The sequence below is a fragment of the Crinia signifera genome, chromosome 2 (assembly GCF_055691185.1).
Source record: "Crinia signifera chromosome 2, ASM5569118v1, whole genome shotgun sequence".
NCBI classification, from domain to species: domain Eukaryota; kingdom Metazoa; phylum Chordata; class Amphibia; order Anura; family Myobatrachidae; genus Crinia; species Crinia signifera.
In genome coordinates, this window is record NC_139218.1 from 68,756,431 (window position 1) to 68,771,811 (window position 15,381).

At 42.0% G+C, this 15,381-nt stretch overlaps 1 protein-coding gene across 2 annotated transcripts in view; it reads left to right on the forward strand.

The window, feature by feature from the left end:
* Window positions 1-15,381, forward strand: part of CORO6 (coronin 6) — a 97,244-nt gene that overhangs the window by 35,920 nt on the left and 45,943 nt on the right. For both annotated transcript variants that reach the window (XM_083172310.1, XM_083172309.1), the window contains exons 2-3: window positions 946-1,153; window positions 12,340-12,462. In XM_083172310.1, the coding sequence (XP_083028436.1) occupies window positions 956-1,153; window positions 12,340-12,462 (321 nt within the window). In that variant the 5' untranslated portion in view covers window positions 946-955. The remainder of the gene's footprint in view (window positions 1-945; window positions 1,154-12,339; window positions 12,463-15,381) is intronic.

Consider the following 15,381-nt stretch of genomic DNA (forward strand, 5'->3'; position numbering starts at 1 on the left):
TTTCCCCAAAAAATATAACAGTGTAATGTGGGCTAGGTGAAATGAGGGAGATTGGTAGACTAATGAGGGAGAGAGAGATATTGCTACTATTTCAGGGAGTCTCCTGCAGATTGCTGGAGGGTAGGCAACTATGATCTTAGTATATAATCATTAGAGATAGGATTATCATTATATGCAACATAAAAAGCTTGAAATATGCATGCAAATATGCATGAAAAATACTTAAAATATGCATGAAAAGTGTTAAAATATGCTAAATTAAATAATAAAAAAGTACTTTTTAACTTATTTATTTAAAAATCCGCATACAATAAGTTGCAAATAAACCTCAAAAATAGGCCCACAGCATCTGCAGATTTTTTTGTCCTGGCTGCTACAGCAGACTGCAGCATCCTAGGCTCTTCTGGGATCAACTACACGGACCCTTATCTCCAGCGCTGATGGATCAAATGTCAGCATAACATGTGAGGGCAGCGTAGTGAAAGGCTTTCTCCCTGCGCTGCATACTCACTGTGACATGGCATTTCCTCCGCGCTGCGTGATGTCACAACCCTCCTCCCTGCCTCCTCTGCTGCAGAAGTCTGTCTCTTGGTGTAAAGTCCCAGGCCAGGGGCAGGCAATGGTTCAGGAGCTTCGTAATGGCATCCGCCCTGAACTGACATTTATCAACATGGATTGGCAGCCTAGAGCAGTGTCAGACATAGCGTATATCCAAGGTTCCCCACACTGTGCACATATTTCCCCAGCCTGCACACTCTACAACTACCTGGCCAGCAGCAGCAGGGAAAGCAGTGCTGTGACTCGCGGGTGGAAAGGTGGCGGGGCCTAAAATATGCACCATCACTAGATTTTAGGTAAAATATGCAATAACCAGTGAGAATGGGCAAAATATGCAAATGAATATAATCCTGAATCTAATAAACATATTCCTTCTATCTTTTCCAGTATTTCCATAATGAGCCGAAGAGTGGTGCGCCAGAGCAAATTCCGGCACATTTTCGGACAGCCAGTAAAAGCTGACCAAATGTATGAAGATATCCGGGTGTCGAGGATAACTTGGGACAGCTCGTTCTGTGTTGTGAATCCTAAATTCTTAGCCATCATTGTGGAGTCTAGTGGAGGAGGGGCGTTTATAGTGTTACCATTATCTAAGGTAAGTTCTCACCAAATGCAATATTAATGAAAATGACATGATCATCACAAATAGTTGTTAACGGAAATGTAACATCAACTGTCTTTAGCTGTACTAGTGAAGTAATCTGATCAAAATAATAATAGTAACATAGCGGCCTATTTACTAAGCCTTGGATGGAGATAAACCTCCAACCAACCTGCTCCTGTCATTTTTCAAACACAACCTTTGACTTGGCAGTTAGGAGCTGATTGGCTGGTACTGTACCTGTAGAGCCATCCTCATCTAGCCCTTTAATAGGATTAAGTGAGCCAGAGCTGTTGGACTTAATCCTATCCTAATCCCCTACTACTGTATATTGTTCTATGTGTTGTATTGCAGTTGAGAACAATAGGCCTTGGTGAGCCATGGCTCACCATGGCTATCCAGAGATGGCTAGTTGAAGAAGGCTCCATCTGTATCTCTGTCAAGGCTTAGTAAATAGACCTCTTGGTTCTTGGCCTTTATCGACAATCTGGATGGTAGATGTGTGTGATCATCTGCAGAATGTATTCATAGGTGGAGTGATTCTGTTGTTCGAAGCTCAAGTAGCAAAATTTGGAAACTTACTGTTGCTTGATAAAACTTGTTGATATAGTTTTACAGGTATATCAGCCATAGTAGTGCAGCTCTGACAGGTATGTATTTAATGCTTGCAATGAACATAACCATAGTGGTTTAATCATTCTAGATAATGTAACTATGAAACCACTGTGCTTACTGTTAGAATAGACACCATCCTTGCTGTAGCTAGTTAGCTTATATATTTTGTGTAGTATGTTTGTGGTTCAATATCTGAGCTTGCAGGGTAGAAAATGCCTTACTAAACCTTAAAAATACATTTTGATATGAAATATATTTGTTCTTTACTGTTTTTTTTTAAAACCTAAGAATATGTCTTGATTGATGAATTGATGAATTGATATTTTGCTCAATGGCGGTTATTTGTATTAGGCGCTTGACAGAGTAATTCAATTGTTGTGCCTGAAATGTTGGAAAAGTTGACTGCAAACGCACCAATAGTTTAGTAGGGTTATGCCCCTAATTATCCTTTTTGAGTGCCATCATCTCTGTGAGAGATGTGCAAATTATCCGCTAAAAATTCCAGCGTCGCTCACATTTAATATATACATTTAAAAAAAAAAAGTGTAAAAAAAGATTATATTTTCTATACAAGGTAAACATTACAGGTAATTATGATGACTAAAAATGTTTGATTGCCAATTTTCACAGCTATTTTGACAAATTCACTTGGCACTCAAAGGGTCAAAGGGTGACCAGAACAATTCAATTGCAACATAGGGTGACTATTAATTATAGCGACTTGAAAAATAATTGCATTTCTACCTTAAAATCAAAACTTAGACTTTCATGTAAAAAAATACAGGCCAGCATAAATGTGATTTGTTCCTTAGGTGCCAAAGGTATGCAACAACACCACTGGTCTCTATCAGCAAGCATTTGCACAGGTGTGGCATTTGCACACATAGTGTGGCGAGCGCATTAAGCCGCTTCCCCTCACGGGGCTTGCTACGCTCACCACGCTTTGGGCTCGGTGGCTCGCTGCGCTCGCCACACTTTATATAATCAACTCCATGCGTAGTGGATAGTGGGGTTATGAACAGGTCAAAAATCGCTTTGGATCGCATCCGACATATCGGCCGATATCGCATCAGATATATCAGGCACCGTGAAACTAAACAAGCACCAAGGCCCCCTTTCACTTGTCCAACTTTTTGTTCAACAAGTTGGACCTGATTGACTCAAAATTTATCCTATGTGCAGGAGGATTCATCTCTAGCAATCTCTTGGTTATACCCAATGGCACGGGATTGTGCATTGGGTCCTACACATCAGGCACATCAGATTTTGTCAGATAAATTGGTCCAATCCATCTGAATTGGGTCAAATCTGTCAAAATCTCACAAGTGTAAGGGGAACTTTAGGCTTAAGATGCAAATAGGAATATGGTTAATGCTAGAGTGCAGTTTTTGAGAAAACCACATGGTAGACATATAAACTGGTGGCATTCTGCCAAAGTCGACCACTCGTCTTTGTAGACAGCTGTTTGCAGCAGATGTGTCCTTGGTACAGGAGATGTGACTGAAATCAGATAAATCTCTTCCTACACTCACCCAGTATGCCATCTACTAGTATAACATCCATCAGCACATCCAAAAAACACATAAACAGTACATGCGACCAGCCCTTGACAGGCCATTAACATGCACGCGGTCACTAGTGAAAATGTGGAGATGCCTATGAGTGTGTATTGTCCATAATAGTTATAAATTGCTTATACATGCCCCAACGTGTGCGGTCTGCAAAAAAATTGTTAGATCTATATGCAAGAGTGGACCAAGATGAGATCCAGTGGGCTCAAAATGTTTTACCCTTACTTGAAGAGCTGCACAGAGTTGTATGGCATGTGAACCACAATGTGCATTGTAGATTCTGTACACAGTTTACTATGGCAGGGACTCTACTGTGCCCCTATACAAACGAGATTAGAAGGAGATCACCACTGACCACCCTTTGGCATTTACTGTAAATAAGTTACTGCAGTGGTTCCCAAACATGGTCCTCAAGACATCTTATGCACAGATGGTATAATCAAACTGACAGTTACTTACTAGGTCACATTAGCAGGTTAGCATAGATGCCTTTAGAAACTGGACTGTTGGGGTGCCTTGAGGACCACATTTGGGAACCACTGGGTTTTTTAATTAGATGTGCGAATCTTCCACCACTGCAATGACACAGCAATGTCCTTCTTTTTTATACTGCAATGCATTTCCATATATGAGAATCGGCAACAGTGCAAGGCTCCCACCGGGGTTGGGATTTGAACTTTGAACTATTTATAGCAAGCTTACTGAAGAGAAACTTGCTCAGAAATCACTTGAGGGCATCGAAAAATGACAAAGCCATTTCCAAGAGAAATGAAGTTGCAGGGGTAACCAATGCACACATCCTTACATTTTCAGTGTATTCATTCACACTAGACTTTTTTCTTCAGCTGATTCAGATGAATACTTGTCATCCAAGTACATTAGCAGCAAGGGACAAGGTACTCACTAGTCCAAGTGTGTAGCCTCTGTGTGGAATGTTTGGTATTGTGGGACTCCTGTTACGATTCAGTTGTGTGCTCGCTATTAATACTGCATCCTATTTCTTGTTCCAGTTCTCTGCAGGGAAGTCTGTGAGTTATTACCTCATTCTGTATTCTGTACCACTGTGCTGGTCTGATGCGGCTTACTACACAAAGGAAGCAGCTAAACTTTATTATATGGGACATAATTTAACTTTTCTCCAAGACCAGTGTCATTGTGCCTTCCCTGTAGCCAGCAGAAAATGTGTGTTAAAGCCTTTTACTTTCTCTGGCTTGGCTGTAAAGCACGATTATCCAGATGCTTTGCTTGCTGCAGAATCTTTCATTATACTGCAAATCAGAATTACATCTGTAGACATCTCAGCCCTGTTTTATAAAGCTGCTGCAGCTAAATTCATGATAGAATCTCATTGACCATTAAGTGCGTGGTATCATCACTCAACCTGAAAATAATAATAATACTGGACTTTATTATGTCTCATGACAGTGTCATTTCTCTGGTTCTATGGAAAAAAAAAATATCCGAAAGACATAAAGTCGGTGCCGGTGCGAATCTCTAATAACAGTTTTACGCTAAATAGCCGGGTCACACCGTTACCATACCGCCCAACTTCTTAACCCTCTGAAGGGCGCTGGAAAGGGGGCGTGGCCTACGCAAAACTGAAAATGGGGGTGTGGCTAGTAATTTTCCGCCCTCTGCGCCGCTGAATAGAGGCTGTGCGCATATGCGGACTGTCCCAAAAAAACGGGACGTCCCGTAAAAAAACGGGACAGTTGGGAGGTATGCTTTACACTAAAAATCCGGGTGGGTGACAGCAGGTGGGTCCTGAGCCTGTGCTGGGAAATGAGAGCATTAAATTTGGGTGGGGTTTGTACTTCAAACTGATATCTATATTGCAGTGTAAAAATAAAGCAGCCAGTATTTACCCTGCACAGAAACAAAATAACTCACATATTACATTTGCCCCACCTGCAGTGCACATGGCTTTGTCCATCTGCAAACCAGTTGTGCTTTGCAAACCAACCTGAATCACCGCCTATGTTCATTATCTGTGAGATGTTCGGAATTTCGTACATTATATAGACCTTTCTATTGTTATCTTTAACATATACAGCTGTTGTGTGTTCTATGTTGCGTAGCACATTGCGTTTATTTAAAATGTTCGGAGTGAATTATTCAAAAAAAATGCTTTAAGTAACATTTTAAGTGTTTTGGGAACCCAATGATGACTTTATCCTGTCTACGTAGCCACCATTGACCTTGCGACTGTAGATTTCATAACTGCATCCAAATGAACCTGTCTATTTATGGAACCATAGAAAACATTCACAATTATGCATTTCTAGATAGTAGCCTCTTGGCGTGAATGCTGCACTATAGAACCAGTGTCCCTCATGTATGGGACGTATTAGTGTGGGCAGTAGAAAAACCTGCATCATATTTGCCTACTTTTGGAAACTAATTTCAGGGAGACTATAGTTGGTAGTAGAATTTTCAAATGTAGATGAGCCCCAAAGCAGTGAGTAGGAGATACTGTACTTGGTAAAGTGCTAGGAAATAGTGCTGATGATTCAATGTAAATGTATCTATCTCTTATTCCTTTCTTCCCCAAAACTGTAACAGTGTAATGTGGGCTAGGTGACATGAGGGAGATTGCTAGACTAATGAGGGAGAGAGGGAGATTGCTGCTATTTCAGGGAGTCTCCTGCAGAATACAGGTCGGTAGGCAACTATGATCTTAGTATATAATCATTAGAGATAGGATTATATGCAACATAAAAAGCTTGAAATATGCATGCAAATATGCATGAAAAATACTTAAAATATGCATGAAAAGTGTTAAAATATGCTAAATTAAATAATAATCAGGGCATTATCAGTGATCCACAGTTATCTTTCCCCTGCATTTGCCAAGTTGATAATATTTTATTATAACACACGTTACATTATCAAATCAGGTGCCAAATAGGTGCCCCCCCCCCCCCCACACACACACACACACTAATGTCAGTCTTTCCATTAATGACCAACATTGCCTCCAAAGAAACAAATATGGTTTTTCATCTAACCAAATAACTAGATTTTCAAATGTTTTCTAATTTTCAAAATAGAGGGCCTAATTCAGTATGGATCACTAAGTTGGGAAACGCAATACAGTCGATAATAATATGCAAATTGTTCTGCGTACACATTCTGCTTTAGTTTTTGTATTGACAGGAAGGCAGCATTTGTGGTTGTGTTTGTTAAGATGCAGGCATGTCAAGGGGTTTTTCGGATGGGTCTCTGACATCAGCGATGACCACCTACACCCTGTTGCTTTAGCAGAGTTCTGGAAGCCTTTGACTTGCGGATGGAAAGTAATCTTCAATGTTCTGGTTTTTGCAAATAGATCGGCGAATGCATCTTGTTTTGCAATGTATTTGCAATTTCTGCAATAGCCTTATTTTCTTTCTTTCTTTCTGGATGGCTACTATTTGATTGCAGCAACTACTTTTTCTCAACATACTGTAGTGATCCTTCCTAAATTAGGCCAATAATTAGAGAAAAAAATGTAGTTAGTCTGTATTTGTAAGAGTAGAGATATTTTAAGACGATGCCCAGAAGGGCAGCAGTACTTCAAGCAGCAGCTGCCACCAGTGGATATAGGTCCTAATTCTGGTTCACTCGCAAAAGCAAATTCTATCTTTAATGACCAAAACAATGTGCACTGCAGAGGGGGCAGATGTAACATGTGCAGAAAATTGAAATTTGGGTAGGGGTTGTACTTGATATCTATATTGCATTGTTAAAATAAAGCATCCAGTATTTAGCCTGCACAGAAACAAAATAACACCCAAATCTAACTCTCTCTGCACATGTTACATCAGCCCCACCTGCAGTGCACATGGTTTTGTCCATTAGAGTGAGAATTTGCTTTTGCAAGCGTGAACCAGAATCAGGCCCATAACTACAGGTTTAAACATTTTGAAATGAACATACAGTACTTCTATCTACTCTACTTGTACTATGCATTATTACTATTGGCAGTAGTTATATAGTGGTATAGTATAGTCCAGTAGTATACACATTTACTGTGACATAATTATATGAGCCAGAATTTGTTTATATTGATCATAGTCAACTCTGCTGCCTGTTGCTGCATTTTACCCATTTGAATCCTGAAAGCAATTTTGTACCGCATCCTAAAGCAATATCAGCTCTGCTCATGTACAGACATCAATAGCATAGAAAGAACTGTAATTAATGTAGGACACCTTGTAGCCAATAAATTAACTCATAAGGGGCCTTACTGTATTTTGGTTCATTCTTTCTGACAAAATCCTTCTTAGATGGACAAAACCATGTGCACTGCAGGGGGGGGGGGGGCAGATGTAACATGTGCAGAGAGAATTAGATTTGGGTGAGTAATTTTGTTTCTGTGCAGGGAAAATACTGACTGCTTTATTTTTACACTGCAATATAGATCTCACTTTGAAGTAAATCCCCACCCAAATCTAATTCTCTCTGCACAAGTAACACCTGCCCCACCTGCAGTGCACATGGTTTTGCCCATCTAAGAAGGATTTTGTCAGAAAGAATGAACCAAAATAAGGCCCAAGGTGCTCTATCTTCCAGGCAAGTCTGACGGAAAATAATTCATATAAGTTCTCCAGAGATAAACAATAGCACAAAAATTGTTAATATGATTATAAAGTATATATAGTATATAATATGGGGCAGCACGGATAGGGGTTTATTCTGGTTCATTCGCTCCCCCGTGCATTCGCACAGGGGAGCGATGCATTTCTACGCATGTGCAGATGCAGGGTGCATGCGGCCACAGCGAACAGGGTGTTTTCAGGGCGCACATACCCAAGTGAGCGGGCAGGGGTCGTGGAGGGGCCAAGCCACCATTCGCAAGGCAGGGTTTGGTGGACTTTCATGGCTGCGAATTTGCATCCTTGCGAATCAACCAGAAAACCCCCCGTAGTGTAATGGTTAGCATTACTGCCTCACAGCGCTGAGGGCATGGGTTTGATTCCCACCATGGCCCTAACTGTGCGGAGTTTGTATATTATCCTCGTCGGTTTACTCTGGGTACTCCTGATTCCTTCCACAATCCAAAAATATACTGGTATTGACTTCCAACAAAAATTAAATCCAAGAGTGAATCAGGGCCATCTTAACAGCAGTGTGGGCCCCTGGGCAACGCAATGCACTGGGGCCCTTACCCATTCTCCCCTCCTAGGAGTGCTATCAGCAGCAGCTTTAATGTCCCACGGGTGGCAGGGGGTGCTCTATCTTCCATTCAACATGTAGGACCTGGAGCAGTAACTTCTGCTAATTACTCCTTGAGTGGTGGGAGGGAGAACACTAACGTGTGGAAGGGGGCACTGAGCTGAATGAAGGGTCCCTTGTAAATGACTTCCAGGGAGGTAGGGGGTGTTTTATACGCAGGGGAGGGTTGGATAATGGAGTGGACTTAATATTCGTTATTTTCTGGTGGAAGGGCAGCTTGTTTGACTGCAGATATCACCATTATCAGGAAATAGATTTCTTAGCCTTCAATAGTATAAAAACCTAGAGTCCCAACTTTCAGGAGGTGCTGGGAACTTGGGGATCAGAGATCAGGAGCCAGAGCAAAAATAACAAAAATAACAAAAATATAAAACTGCACACCAGACGTTTGGAGCTGGAGCAGGGACCAGCTGCTGGAAGGCTGATATCTCTGGTTCTGGGCATGACAGAGACAAGCCCCTAGTGTTGACAGAAAGGGGAGAGTCCCAGCTTTTGGAATATACTCTCAGAAAAACTCTAAGTCAGAGAGAATCTGAGAAATATGACTGGGAATTGCATTTAACAGGTCGGATGTGGACTGCTGCTTTGAAGTTGGATATCTCCAGTTCCCCAGGGCCGATTTTCAAAATTCTGGTATCCCTGGAAAAAGGGGATCCTCAGCTATCAGCATAGGGCCCTTATACACATGGGGCCCCTGGGCAAGTGCCCATTAAGCCCATACGAAAAGACGGCCCTGGAGTGAATGTGTGTGCATGCACATGTGGTAGGAAATATAGATTGCAAGCTCCACTGGGGCAGGGACTGATGTGAATGTTTAAATATTCTCTGTAAAGCGGAATATGCGTGAAACTGTTAATAAATAAACACTAAATAAGTATATAAATATTATAACTATTCTATTCTGACCCTGTGAGCTCGTGTAAGGAGTTTTGACCATAGCTTATGTCCTGCAGTGTCACCAGGGACACCTAGTTATCATTATATGTACTAATATCTATAAACAGTTCAGTACAGTAGATCTGTGTCCCTAAGCTTAATGGTTTTCCATAGAGCAATGTGTTGTGATGTAAATGGAATCTGAGTTTGAAAGAGCAAGTCAATATGACTACGGCTCATCCTTCAGAACACTGATCTTTATTTGGCTCAAGAATTTATTATCATTAACTCCTCAGGTCGCTGGTAGTGTCCTTGACCCATCCGTTATCCCAGATTCCTCCTCCGGGGAAGGAATGGAGAGCTTCTCTGTACAGACTGTCAGGCTGAGGCAGTTGTCTGCTGATCCTGTACTTCCAATAAGAATGACCTCATGCAGCAAACAATAGAGATGTCTCAGGAAGTACTAAAAAAGGCTATTAGAGGGCTCAGTTTTTCCAAAGTGTCGGGCAGGAGGTTGTTTTGCTCAGTACTAGGGCACCGCCCTCCCAGCCCCCTGCACGTCCTGGAACATTTCTGTGCCCAGTGACACTTCTGCCTTCCTCTTTCCTCTTCATCTCTGTTATCCCTTTGAACTCTTTGCCCTTTTCTAATTAGGAGACTCCCTTGTTCCCTTTTAATGAACGTCACAGGTGTTTTTCTATGACAAATATAAACAGAAAACATTATATATTTTATTTGGGTGTGGATTATTACATAGACAGTGTCTAGATAGATAGTCAATAGGTTTACCCCAAAGGGTCGACATGCAATAGGGTCACAGGGTCAAAAGGTCCAACCGTCAACATGGACTCCCAAATAGTGTAATGCATACCCTCGCATGGCTTGCTGCACTCGCTATCAGGGCCGGTGCAAGGGACCCGAGCGCCCCAGACGAGGGGAGGTGGGGCGCCGCGGCACTGTGTGATCTGGCGGCGGGGTCCCTGCAGTGATGCACGCTATCCGGCGGGAAGCGCTGATGGGTTTGAAAACTCGCCGCACGCTGATTGGCTGAATCGCAGCCAATCAGCATGCGGAATGTTTTCAAACCCAGCAGTGCTTCCCGCGCCGCCTGGCTGCCGGATAGCGCGCATCACTGCAGGGACCCCGCCGCCAGATCACACAGTGCCGCAGGTACCCGGCACGGACACCCCTGCAGCCTCCATGCGAGGGTCGAATTGCCGCCCTCCAGTGGCTGGCGCCCTAGGCAAATGTCTAGATTTGCCTAGTAGTGGCGCCTGCCCTGCTCGCCATGCTTCAGATTCGGTGCCTCGCTGCACTTGCCACACAATGATATTCTCCCTCTGATATTCTCCCTCTATTCTGAAATGGATGGTAAAGTAATAACTTAAAAAATCCTGAAAAACACACATCGACCTTGTCATGTGTCGACCTTTTTAATGTCAACATATTGATCCTGACAAAATTTTTGACTATGCCCACCTTTTGACATTGTTGAACTTTTGACCAATGTCGACCTTTTGGGTAGACCTTTTGGTTTTCTATCTATACACTGTGGATCTATCAACTGGAACCATTTTATTTATATGACTGGCCTTCAGCTAGACCAGCCAGAAGAAATGATCATTAACTTTATAAAATCAGTAGCTATTATTGAGAATCACTCTATTCAAAAGGGTCAGTTGAAACGTAACTGTTTCTCCTTATTATCACAATTTTGGTGGCATATTTCCAAAACTAGGGACTGTCCAATGATCCCACCTATCAGAAATGGCTCTTCTGCCAGTATTGTGAGCCTACGATTCGCTTAATGCCACTTTGTTCTACAAAGTGTTAGTGAGTGGATGCCATGTGTGCCAGTGGACTTTTTTTCAACTTTTTTATAAGTGAGTGAAGCAGAGTTTGGGGAAAGCCCATCATGGCATGACCCACAACCTGTTAAGTCTGGGACTTACATTACATCAAACCATAGTCTCCTGTATTCTGCAGGAGACTTCCTGAAATAGCAGCAATCTCCCTCTCTCACTCATTAGTCTAGAAATCTCCCTCATTTGACCTAGCCCACATTACACTGTTACATTTTTTGTTAAAAAGGAATGAGAGACAGATACATTTACATTGAAGCATCAGCGCCATTTCCCAGCACTTTACCAAGTATAGTAACTGCTTTGTGGATCATCTACATTTGGATATAGGTAATTTTAAAAGATTCCTCTCAGATGTAGCAGCACACACCCACACTTCTAGGTGCCACGTTCACAATCTCTTTTCACAATCGCTCCATATATGGAACTAGACACGCCCTTTGGGTGGAGTATGACACACCCCCCTCCAATGGGGCGCAGTGCAAAATTCTACTACCAACTATAATCTCCCTGAAACTAGTGTTGGAGCGCCTTTCTCCTCAATTAACCTGCTTAACACAGATGAGGGTAATCATACATCAAGAGGAAAGTGCAGGAGCAGAGCATTGTGTCCCTCCTGGCATGGATCATGTTGGGATGTATGCTGTATGTCCACCTCCCCTCTCTTACAAGCCCTACACTGACTACCCTTCAGAATACAATTCAAGCTCCTCACACTCACTTACAAAGCCATCAAACTTTTTTCTCCCACCTACATATCTGACCTTATCTCTCCTGCCTCCAAGATTTTGGAATTATATACCCCTTCCTATCAGACTCTCCACCTACCTACAAAACTTTAAACAGCCTGTCAAGACCCACCTCTTCATTAAACCCAGCAATCTCTTATCCTAACATTCTGCTTATGTTCACATCTACCCCTCCTGTGTCACTGTATGTCTGCCCCTCGTGTTTTGTATTGTCAGGTGCTGCAGAACCCTTGTGGCACCATATAAACAATTATAATAAGATGTGTAATTATTATTATTTTTATGTTTAGACAGGCCGTGTGGATAAGAATCACCCCACAGTCAGTGGTCATACAGCTCCTGTACTGGACATAGATTGGTGTCCCCACAATGATAATGTCATTGCCAGTGCATCAGATGACACTACAGTCATGGTAAGTGCAAATTACAGTCATATTTCATATGGCTCCAATGTGTTTTTTTGTTGTTGATGATTTATGGATAAAATATCACTATCATTCCACCTTTTTGTCATAGATTGTCTGCTGTTATTGTTTCATTTTCTGTGTTTCACAAGTGCTTATACTGTAGTTGTCATTAGAGACTGAGGGGGGTATTCAATCTACCGCAGTCATTCCCGATATGGCTGTGAGGCCCTATTTAATGATGTCTTCCTCGACAGCATTGAACAGGGGATCTTGGAAGAACAAGCCTGACTTCACAAGCAGTCAGGCTCGTTCTGCCGAGAACAGCCAGGAATTGACGAGCTCCCAGCTGCAGCTTGCCGATTCAAGGCCACTTCTCGCAGCCCTGCCCCCTTCTCAACCCGCGGCAGCTGGGACATTGAGTCCCGCCTGCAAAATCTCGCTCGAGCAGACCAAGAAATGGACAGGGGCAGGGCTGTTGGGCCTGCCCGACAGTTGTGCCCCGACATTGAATACCCCCCATAATGTTGAAATTTATACCTACAGACGTAGAGTACATAACTGTATGTGACTCACCTGCGTGATTCCTTCTGCCAGCTTATCTATACACTAGTAAGCCCACTCAAAGCAAAAGCTTCGAAAGCTAGTCTGCTACCTTCTGTGCTTGTGCATTTGTGAGAAAGAGATGTAGTTTCAATATCTGCCAGCAGATGGCAGTGTTTCAGAGACTCAGACACTAAACATATATATATAATAGATGATGTTATGAAATCATTATGAACACATTCTACGAATCATGTCTTCACTTGTCCATACAGCTGGCATCCATGGAGGTGCAACCTTCTATCAAAAATCTCACTCCTTCTCAGTCTTGCAAGCCCACTGCATTGCTGTTCCCCTTTATTCCACCTCCTGATTTATTTACCATACTCAGTCTCTCTGACAGGCTATTTATAAAAATGAGGCAATAATACAGATTTCCTATTACAATTTAGCACAGCTATAGTAAATCTGTTTTTGAAGAAATTTATCAAGACCGTCTTGTCTGGAGATGTCTTGGTGGATCTGCTGTGCATGATAACCATGTTTCCTGCATCACACATGTACAGAGGATATGGATGACTGACAAAATCTACGTAATGTTTCCCCTATGACCTCCCTGAGTGGGTGCTATTGTAAGTAGGATCATGGTGACACAAGAGCTTTGCATAGCAAAACTATAGTCCTGTAGGTTATAATATATATTTTGAATCAGTCCATATTCAGTTTATGTTACTGAGAAGAAATTTCACACAGCTTTATGTAAATGTAACATAGCTTTTTGCTCCTACACTTCGTCTAACTCAGTCAGAAAACCCTACGTTGATTTTTTTTCTCTGCTAATGCACTGTGAATGACATACAACTTTTCAGTACCACTGTACTGGCAGATTTATATCCGCAAACCCCATAGGACAGTTTACAGTCCACCAGATCGGAAAGTGAGGGGGTGATTTAGTTTACAATTTGGAAGGAGTAATCAGGGTACAAAAACGGATAAACAGCAGATCCATCCTTAACAAGGAAACAGGATAATACAATACAACAGAAAAGTAGGATAAGTAGGAAAGCTATCTGATACAATAAAAGACACTTAGAACGTCTCTAGTCCAAGTGTCTTGATCCTTCCTTTATCCTCTCCTCATGGGGTGATTATGTATGAGAAAAATAAAAACAAAAGACACGTTAAGAATTAAACGGTAGTAGAGCGTGGCACGGGTCAGGTACCCTTTATCTGGATATCCGAAACCGGAAATATTCCAAAAACCGTAGGTTTATGGAATATGAAAGGGTTTTTTTTTTTTTTTTTTGGGTGTAAGTGATGTACTTTTAACTCACAATGAGATAGAGGAAATCAATCATATAATGGTATATTTTAGTAGGGCGTACCCAGACTCACATTTGAACAGGGATAATGAATCTCATAAAGGTTTCTTTCTCCTCCAATAAGCCACAATGAGTATTTCAGGGCTTTAAAACTTTAATTTTAAACTTTAATTACTTCATATATAAAATGCATGAAGTTTAAAACACATAAAGTAAAATAAAATAAAATAAGTAGTCCTTAAAATCCAAAGGACTATCAATGGTGTTCTACAATGCAAGGTCAGATGATTCGTAACAGAACCAAATAAAAAAGACAGTCTGGTTCAGTCCTTTCAAATTCAATTCTGTACCTTGTATTGGATTTTCACCATAGTAGTCTTAGGGGGGTATTCAATCACCCGCAGCCATCTACTGACGGGGGAGATGGCTGTGGGGCCCTATTCAATGCTATCTTCCCCAACAGCATTGAACAAGGTATCTCAGCAGAACGAGCCCGACATCACAAGCAGTCGGGCTCGTTCTGCAGGAGAACGGCAGGGAAGTGACGGCTGTAGCTCGCCTCTTCCCAGCCACAGCTTGTGGTCAAGCCCCCTTCTCGTCCCACTGCAGATGGGATATTGAATCCCGCCTGCTTTTTCTCGGTCGAGCGGACCGAGAACGGGCCAGGGTCACGGCTGTCAGGCAAGCTCGACAGCAGTGGCCCATGATTGAATACCCCCTTAGTGCAAGTCCATAAAACCAACGCTTTTTGATTTTTTTTCTGTCTTTTTTTCCAAGATACTTGAAAAATATTACAGGGCCATTGCCAGTGTTTTCACACCATTACAATTGCACATTGCATTTAATTAAAAATTACATCCTTTGATTACTTATTTGGCCTAGCTCATGCCCCTTTCAGACCGCACTTAAAAAACGGTATTTTGCCGATTTTTAACCGTTTTAAAATGGTAATCTGTGCGGTCTGAAAGGTGCAGGACCACTTTACTGTTTTACAAAAGCCGTTTTTGTAAAACGGTTAAAATGGAGGGTCCTACCCGTTTCAGATCCGGTATTTTGGCATCAA